We start from the raw sequence: 9,862 nt of genomic DNA on the forward strand, positions 1-9,862 counted from the left end.
GATTTACTGTGCAGTTGCGGCAAGGACTGGCTTTTTTGTGACCCTGACTGCACAGTAGCTCATGGCTATCGTGCAGTAGCATTGCATTATGCTTCCTGCCATGCAACAATACTGCATGGTAGTCACGAGCTACTGTGCATCAGTTTTGTGTAGATGCAGCCAGTGAGACTTTCTTCCTGTGCACCACATAATATTACCTTCATCTGTAGTAAGTGGTTAAAACATCAAGACAACCACTAGGTAATAATCTGGCTACCTGTTGAAGATCAGAGTAGGAATGAGCTGAAACCATATTTTGGTCCAAAACCATTGTACAGTAAAATTGTACTGGTTTCAAGAAATGCAGAAGCACAAGCTAAAACTGATCATCACTTTTTCATTAAAAAAAATGTACCTACTTCATTTCCAATACAGGAACATTGCTTGATATGATGCACAACATGTCATTTACCACAGGTGACAATTTAAATATCAGCATTGTTAACTATACCATTACTCTTCAAAACATGCAAGAAAGGAAGTATATTATAAGAAATATCCTCAGCAAACTTTAAAAGGAGTGCCATACCAACATGAAAATATGCAGAACTTGAATTATATATGTAAAAGCTGTGTCCAGGGTGCATACACAAGAATTGTGTGCAAATGGTAGGGCTGTGCAAAGCTTTGGTCCCCGATTCAATTTGGCAGAGATTTGGCCTGATTCGATGGCCAAATCTCCGAATCCAAATCAAATCAGAGTATCCTTTAATCTCTCCGAATCAAACTGGAACCCTCCAAATTGATTCGGAGAGATTCAGAAAGATTTGGCGATTCAGACATAGACACAGCTTTAAATGTTTTTTCTACATACCTCTAGGTACCAGGCGGCTTGTGAATATTGCAATGCTGGGGCAGATAGGGCGTCCTACAGGAGTGCGGGGGGCTCCCCAGCATGCTTGGCAGCAGACCCAGAAGTGGACCAGAAGCACTTCTGGTCCACTTCCCAGTCTGCTGGAGAATGCACAGGGGCCACCCCACCTTCCCGGCTCAGCAACTGGTGCCTCCTGGGTCTGTGGGGGCACCCGGGGTCCTCCAGCAGCCAATCATTGAATCAGCATTGAATCTTCAGATTGGGCTGAATTGAATTGGGGACAGTGATCTGAATCAATGAATCAAATCACTGTCCCCAGTTTGGCCCGAATCTGAATCAAATAGGGACCATTTCGCACACCCCAACAAATGGTTTTGTTTTTCTGAAGAATGCTCAAATTACAAAAGTTTGGAAAACACTGTTCTAGCTGAGGTGGATCAACATGATTCTGCCTTCTCTCTCTCTCACTCCTGCTAAGGCTTATCTATACTTAAAAGTTTTACTATTTTGATATGGTATAGTTAACACAGCCACACACTCCTCATCTGGGTGCAATTACAATGACTGCAAGCCATTGAACTGATTGTACTTGTTATTGTACAATATTAGATACACGTCATGAAACAAAATAAACTATACTTGCATATAATTGCATCTTTGTTAGGGCTCATAAATCAGTATACTATGTCAGTAAAAAACAAACATACAACTTCTGACATAGCTATGGTAGTCAACCTTTTTTTTTAGTGTAGCCCTGATAACACACACACCTTGCTGCAGCATATGCTTCACAGACCCAGGAGACAACTCTCTCTCCACATTCCCACAGTATGTTCCCCAGCAGCAATGTGACAGGAGATGAAGAATGAGGGAAAATGAGAGAAGCTCACTTTTCAGCCAGTCCTGTAAATCCATCATGGGCAAGGCCAAAGCAATCACCTGTAGCGATAACCTTCTCTTTTGTCTCTGGCCAGTGATAAGGGGATGAGAATGACACACAAAACGACACGCATGAGACCCTCTCCCCACTTTTGGGCTCCATAGAGGAGTGAGAACCTCAGGGTAGCAGAGGGGAGAAATATGTGAGCAGAGATGGACTCCTGACTGCTGCACTGAGTGGAGCTTTGGCACCAGTTTCAGCTAGGATGTAAAAAGCGCTCTCTCTGCAGCACTCATAAAACTGAAACTGCTAAAGATTAACTTCCCAGAACTGACTGCAGCTGCTGCAAAGGGGAGGAGGCTATGGAGAATAGCGCAAACCCAAGTCGGAGAGCTGTGGAGGCTACAGCAAGAATACCAAGGGAACTGCGGATCAGGATTGAAGTTGTTGAACTGCAGATCAGGATAACAGATTTGGAATAATAGGGTGGGGAGGAGCTATATGGCAAGACACAGACATAAGTGTGTGGGCAAGAGTAGGAGGAAGGATTACAAAAATGGAAATATCCTGTAGTGAGAACTGTTTTCAGTCCATTTATTTTGACAACTGAAAACAAAACTAGGACCTAATAAGTTCACTAAAGGAGTTTGAGAAGAGATTGAATTTACAACTCCTGTTTTAGTGTTTAATTCAGATGATATTCTCACATACGATCAGAGCCTGAGTCAGAAAAATCAGCCAGGGTGATTGTGACCTGGTGGGAAGCAAGCCGTGACCCCCAGATGCAGCTCAACTTCTGTTCATCTTCATCAGATATAGGCCAGAGGCAGTTTTTAAGCTCTTAGTCCACAACACACTTCAGTAGGGACCAACTGGAAAGAAACTGGAGCACAGACACTCCTAAGGAAATCTTCTCAAGTATATTCCTGCTCCTGGGCAAATGGAAGAATCCTATTTTGCCCATGGAGGTGCAAACATAGTTCTCTTGTTCTCCAAATGGAGAGTATTGAGAGCTGCTGGAGGAAGATACTATTTGCTTTACAGAATCACAAGGCATTATTCCCTTTGCAAGAGATGGTGCTTAAGTGCTTTTATGGATGGATCCCAGTGAAACAAAGCTCTCCATTCTCAGTGGGAAATCTTAACCAACTGCTAAGATAACCCGATCTGGTCACAGTTCTGCTTGATCTTGATAGCATAAGATAGAGATGTCTTAGCAGGTCTCAGTGTCTGAGCAGGGAGATATATACTTGAATGGCTGCAGCTACCTGACAGCACTGCCTTCAGTATATAGTAGGTAATCCTTCTCCATAAATAAGCTAATGGTAAAAACCTGTGCACTAGGACATGGGAGACCTGGGATCTAGCCCCCACCCATCAGAGATCTGGCACCTACATAGCCTAGCTAAGTACCCTAACCATTATGCTATAGGCTTAACTAGACTGAGAGTAACCTGCACCCCTTTGTCTTAAAGCTGAGCTAATAGGAAAAATAAAGATTCCCAAGCCCTATGGGACAGCAAACAAGTGAGAATGTATCTCTGTAGCCCAGTTAAGTGCCCTCCCCGCACATGGAAAGAGACCTAGATCCTGGCCCCTGCTCCCAATATTGCTGATGCATTTTAACAAAACTGACTAGATCTCTAGCATAAGCAATAAGGATTTTGCAGATGTCAATACTTGTGTCTCTCAGCAGATGCTTATAAAAGTTCTCTCTTGATTTTCCACCCCACACATCTGGCTGGTGCATGCCACATTCTGCAATCAGAGGCTAGTACCTAGTTGTCAAGCAAACTGACTTTCCTCAGGTCAGATTTGATGCTGCTATAGTCTACCAGTAAGTTATGCACTTTCATTCATTCTCCCACCAAAAAACTTCTTTGTGGTCTGGTCATCATCACAAATGCAATATATGCACCTTAGCCAGTGAAGCCCTACTTTATGGATCTCTGTTTTCAAGTATAATGATCTGGTTCTGTGTAGTTCCTCATTGTTATACCCTCTGCCACCAGCAGATTCCCAAGATGATTCTCAGACAGGAGCATAACTATGGGTAGGTCACTAGGACATAAGCCCCAGGCCTTTAGTAAAGGAAGACACCAGAATGGAGGCACAGGGCCTCGAGACTTGGGCTGTATAAAGCAGAGGGCAGAAGTCCCCTTCAAAAGCCCACTGCCTTTCTATCCCATAGGAGATGCTGCCGCTGCTAGGTGGCAGGGGTCACCACCAAAAGCCAGTTTAACTACTCTCTAGCGCTGCAGCTGCTACCACATTAAGGGATATAGATCACAGCTCACCATATAAAATTGTGTCAGCTGTAAGGCCAGGGGAGGGTTATCCTGGCTTTGGCAAGGACACCTAACATGGACCTCCTCTCACAGCAGAGCAGTATCTCCCATGGGAAGGAAGGGCAGTGGGCTTGTGAGGGGACTCTTGCCCTCTCTGCACCATAATATCAGTTTTAAATCTAACCCAAGTTCTCCAACTACAAAAAGTTGTGTAACTAACACAAAGGAGTCAGGAGAACATCATCACCTTAAAGACTGAGATCTGTGTTGCCACCAGAAGGCCTCTTCTTTGCCATGCAAGACTTCAAGGCAGAAAAGTTGCCAGAAGCACATGAAGTCCTCTTCCATACTTCTGCATCACGCACTCGATCTGCAAGTTACATGTTTCCCAGGTATCGGAAGACTGAGGTTTCCTTTAGTCAATGGATACTGAAAGGATTTGCATAGTGCATAAGCTCAATCTTTTCACAACTGATCTGTGGGTTTGACTGCCAACAGGCTCTGCTTAGGGCCATAACCGTTAGCTACAGCTTAGCTTAACTCTCAACTGTAAAGAGCGCAGGTCAGCTCAGCTTGACTCTTATCTGCCAGCATTCACCAGGTTAAAGTCACCAACCCATCACCCCATGCCAACTTTCAATGTAATCTCCTGAGAAAAAACAGCCTGCCATATCTCCTATACTGCCTTCTGAAGACTTGGGAGGGGATGGAAGAAGGAAGATGCTATCAAAGGCAGCATGAATGACAAAAGTAAGGTACACGATATTGAGGACAAGAGCTAGTATATAGTCATTTCTAACAGCCATTGTGATGCCAAAATTTAGGTTTGTGCATTAGCAATGGAAACAAACCATTTCATATTGTCACAAAAGCTAAAAGCTTTCCTGACATTGACAATAGCCATTGAAAATGTCCTAGTTTTTGGCATTAGAACCCATAACATGCTTTGAGAGATTGTCAAATGTTTTGATTAGATCTATGAACACATAAATCTCTCTGCATTGCTCTTTCTGCTTTTCCAGCAGCTGTCTCAGATAAATATCCAGTCAATTATTGATCTGCTAGTACAGAAGCCACACCAGCCTTTGCGCAGCAGAGTCTCCAGAGGAGCTGAGCTGATTTCTGATGATACGAGTCAAAATCTTGCCAGCAACACAAAAGGAGGCAATCCCTCAATAGCTGTTCCTAATAAACCTGCAGTTCTTCTGGTACAGGACAATAATAAGGCCATCCTTGATGTCTTATAAGGTAATGTAAAGCAGGAAGGAGTCATCAAGCAGAGCTCCCCAAGAGACTACCTTGGTTTCAGTACTGTTCAATTTGTTCTTTAATTACTTGGAGGATGGAACTGAATTTTCTTATTAAGTCTGCGGGTGACACCATGATGGGTGTGGCATAAAACACACTGGCGGACAGGATTCAGGTTAAAAGTGATCAATTGGAAAAATGGTCTGAAGTAAACAGGAAGAAATTATATGTACAGAATACTACATTTACTAAGGAATAATCAAATGCACAGAACACCTTCAAGAGCAAATTGGATGCTTATCTTGCTGGGATCCTATAACCCCAGCTGACTTCCTGCCCTTTGGGCAGGAGGCTGGACTCGATCTCCCGAGGTGCCTTCCAGCCCCGATGTCTATGAAATCAATGAAAATGAGGAATAACTGGCCAGGCTGAAGTATTGCAAAAAGGACCTGAGAGCAATAACATAACTGGGAGCAGGGAGCCTGGGCACCAGCCCCAGATATTACAGTTGTCCCACAGCAGCAGCCAACCATACTGCTGTGATAGGTACAGTAGGAGCCAGTATGGCCTTGTGCATTGATAACTGCCCCAGTACAGACCTGCCCTGCTATGCCTCTACCTGAGAGTCATAATGTCATTTCAGGAGAGAACTGACAAAGGAGAAAGTAGGCTAGGGTCCTAAAAGGTTGGGGTTGTGAGGAATGCCAAATAGGCCGAAGAAAGCTGAATATGGTACATGCGGGAGCTTTATTTTTCTGAAAGGAAAGTCAGATCTTGAGTTTTGCTACTAGTGATCCACCAGGGTTTCTGTTCCTCTCCAAACACAGGTACACACTCCTTCCTGTTAAGGATTCTGGATGTCTTCCAACAGGCATTTCCTGCATGGAGAAGTACAGCAATTAGAAGTATTGTAACTTAAAGGATTTCCAAATAGTGCAATGTGAGCTTATACAAAAGGCCCCCTGGGATGGTATTCCAGCAGGTGATGCACCATATGAAGAATTCTGATTTCTGCTCCCAGTGATGTTTATGCATTTTTTCCCCAGGACAGTTTAAATGTAAAAATGCACAAACAGCACTAGAAGCAACAATTCCTTCCCTCCCAAACCAGTCTCCTCATCAGACCTCAAGGTCAACCTATATTTTGCTTGTTCTCCTGACATCACAAATCTTTCCTTCTTCACTATCAATCAGCCTAACTTTGCAAAGAGAGTGGTATCAGCCCTGCCTAGGCTAAAGCTTGGTGGTTAAGCTATTGTTTTGGGATGCAAGTACTAATCTCTTTCCAGAACGTAGGTTTTCTGTATCTTGTACCAGTGCCTTAGCCATTAAACTACTGGATACCAGCAGCACTGTAACCATTACATAAGCCAAATCATACAAGTTATTGTTTTTTTGCCAGCTGCAGGTTAGGGGTCTTTTGTAAAACTGATATGCTTCGCCAGTGACACTGGATTGCGATTGCAGGCAGGCCAGATAGAATTAGACATCTTGGTGGCTGTACTGCTTCTGAGCATGTGGAGTAGGAAAAGATCCAACCTGGTTAGACATCAAGGGAAAAAAATGGAGATAAGCAAGAAAGTTATCCACGATCATGAAATTCATGCTGGGTGAAATGCAATTGCATTTAGATGCCTAAAACCATAAAAGTGGCACTTAGATGTCTTAATGATGAAGGGCTAAATCCTGCATTATCTGTAATGTTAATTAAATGCAGGGCTTCCTTCATTCTTCTCCCCTCTCCTTCATGAAAAAGAAGTTCTAATGCATATTCTAAGCAGCAAAGTTTCACTGGGTGTATCTACACAAGATGCTTTGCTGTGCAGTAGGGCTGTGTGAAGCTTTGGTCTCTGATTCAATTTGGTGGAGATTCGTCCCGACTCAGTGGCTGACTCTCCAAATCCAAACTGAATCAGAGGACCCTTTAATGTCGCTGAATCAAATTGGAACCCTCTGAATCGATTCAGAGAGATTTGGCAATTCAGACAGACAGTTTTAAATGTTTTTTCTACATACCTCTAGATAGCAGGGGGCTCATGAATGCCGTGATGCTGGGATGCATAGAGCATCCCACAGAAGCATGGGGACATGGGGAGCTCCTCAGTGTGCTCAGCAGCAGACCCAGAAATAGACCAGAAACACTTCTGATCCACTTCTGGGTCTGCCAGACAGCACACCGGGGGCCCCCACCCTGCACCCCCTCCCCAGCTCTATAACCGGTGCATCTTGGGTCTGGGGGGACACCTGGGCTCCCCCCACAGCCGATCTCCAGCAGACCCAGAAATGGATCAGAAGTACCAAAAGTGGCTCCATCTGCCCCAGCATCACAGCGTTCATGAGCTGCGCTGGTACCCTGAGGTACAGAGAAAAAACATTTAAAGCTGTCTATGGCTAAATCACTGATTCTTTGAATCGGCATCGACTCTTCAGATTCAGATTTGGCCGAATCGAATCAGGGACAGTGATCCGAATCAACAAATCAAATTACTATCCCTGATTTGGGCTGAATCCAAATCGAATAGGGCCCGCTTTGCACACCTCTAGTAAGCATGGGTTGAGCTACTGCACAGTAACATAGGCTAATGAGCAAGTCTGATCCCAGTTAGCCAGACCAGCATGGGTCCAGCCTCCTGCCAGGGACAGAGCAACATGGCTGGGAATCCCTCCAGCTACGGGACAGAGACAGCACTTTAGTGGTCCCTAGCTGGCCTTTGGACACTCTAGCTCCAGGGGTCAAGCCAGGGAAGCTGATGCCTGCCCCTGGCCACTGTGTGCTGAGCACATGCTGGCTGCAGCAGCAATACAGAGCCCTGGCCTGACCCCTAAGCCTCTGCCAACTGCTTCTTGGCCCCTGGGCACTGTGCCTCTGTGCTTTGGGTGTGTGCCACCTCCAGTGGTCCCACAGGCCACTTGGCCTGAGCCTCAGGACCTTTACCTACAGCTGCCTGGCCTCTGGGCACCATGTTCCTCTGCTGTGGGTACATGGCCAGACCCAACAGCACCCAAAGTCCCTGCCAGAGGCAGCACCAGCAATGGCAGAGTCCCCTGACCCTACGGAGAGTGGCCTGGGACCCAAACCGAGTGGCAGAAGAGACTGCCAGTCTGGGGGGAGGCTGATGTGCAAAGACAGCATGCACCCCCCTCCCCGAGACCCTGCCAGCCTGAGTCTGCCCCCACCCCCCATAAAGACCCCTGTCAGGCTCAGTTTGCCCCTATCTAGAGACCCCTGGCATCTGGGCAGTTGCATTCAGAGCCTGCAGCTGCCCCTAGCTACTGCAGGAAGTCAGAGCAGGCCAGGACCTGCTTAATCCTATAAGGAGCAAATCTGTTCCCACCAAGGTGCAACATGTAGATACCTCCCCAGGGCTGATTTAATGTGCAGGAAATTACTGTACAGTAAGTCTAAATGGCATTAATTGTATATGTAGACACACACACTGTAAACTACCACTATGTAAGGAGCTACAGGAGGGTGGGGAGAAACAAAAACTGCATTTTATTTAAAATGTAAAGGAAGGAAAAAAAAAAAAAAAAAAAATAAATCAGTAAAATTCAGGAACTCACAGCATATACAGAATGGGCTGTGACCTTGGGACCAAGCTTTACTCATAGCAGAGATCTTGCCAAAGCTATATAAAAAAACTTCCGGCAGGAGAGGAGATACTATACACAAATGAGGATAAGGTAAAAAGTGGGTAAATGCAAGCCTGACCTCATTTGCACATCATTTTGCCAAGAGGATGATCTATGCCTTGTATGCACACAGTCTGCGTTTTGTTTCATGTGTGTGAAAACGTTAAGATTTGGAAGCTGAGGGGGGTTAAACACTGCCCAAGGTGCCTGCAGTCCAAAGTCACTTTAACTAGGACTAAAGTCACAGAGTGAAGGCACCCAGAAGAGGGTCAGCTGTAAAGGAAGATGAGATAGTTGAGTACAAAGACCATTTAAACTAAGCGTTATAACTGACTGGAGCATCAGGATCAGAGAATAACAAATCAATTGCTCAGTGTCAGTCGTGGGCCAGGTTTTGTTCAATGTCTTTCTCAATGACCTGGAGGAGGGCATAGAGTGCACCCTCAGCATGTTTGCAGATGACACCAAGCTTGGGGAAGTAGTAGGTATACTGGAGGGTAGGACTAGGATTCAGAGTGACCTAGACAAATTGGAGGATTGGGGCAAAAGAAATTTAATGAGGTTCAACAAGGACAAGTGCAAAGTCCTGCACTTAGGATGGAACAATCCCATGCACCAGTATAGAATCATAGAAGTCAGGTCAGAAGGGACCTTGTAGATCTTCAAGTCCGACCCCCCCACCTGGGAGGGAGAAAAGACTGGACTCAAATGAGTCCAGCCAGGTAGGCATCAAGCCTCTTCTTAAAGACCCCCAGGGTAGAAGCCAGCACCACTTCCCTAGAAGTTGGTTCCAGATCCTAGCCGCCCTAACTGTGACGTAGTTCTTGCAGATGTCTAATCTAAACCTACTCTCCAATAATTTGTGTCCATTGTTCCTTGTCATGCCAGGGGGGCTAGGGGAAACAGTGTCTCCCCCAAACCCTTCTGGTCCCCCCTAGTGAGTTTATAGACAGTCACCAG

The 9,862-nt window shown here is 45.3% G+C and overlaps 1 protein-coding gene across 1 annotated transcript in view; it reads right to left on the reverse strand.

Moving 5' to 3' along the window:
• Positions 1-5,692: 5,692 nt before the first annotated feature.
• The window catches only part of CASP2 (caspase 2), a 59,250-nt gene continuing 55,080 nt past the window's right edge, over positions 5,693-9,862 (reverse strand). Inside the window, exon 10 of the mRNA XM_019548503.1 lies at positions 5,693-6,147. Coding sequence (XP_019404048.1) covers positions 6,037-6,147 — 111 coding nt within the window. The 3' untranslated portion in view covers positions 5,693-6,036. The remainder of the gene's footprint in view (positions 6,148-9,862) is intronic.

The sequence above is a fragment of the Crocodylus porosus genome, unplaced genomic scaffold (genome assembly GCF_001723895.1).
Source record: "Crocodylus porosus isolate Cpor-Errol unplaced genomic scaffold, CroPor_comp1, whole genome shotgun sequence".
Lineage (NCBI taxonomy): Eukaryota > Metazoa > Chordata > Crocodylia > Crocodylidae > Crocodylus > Crocodylus porosus.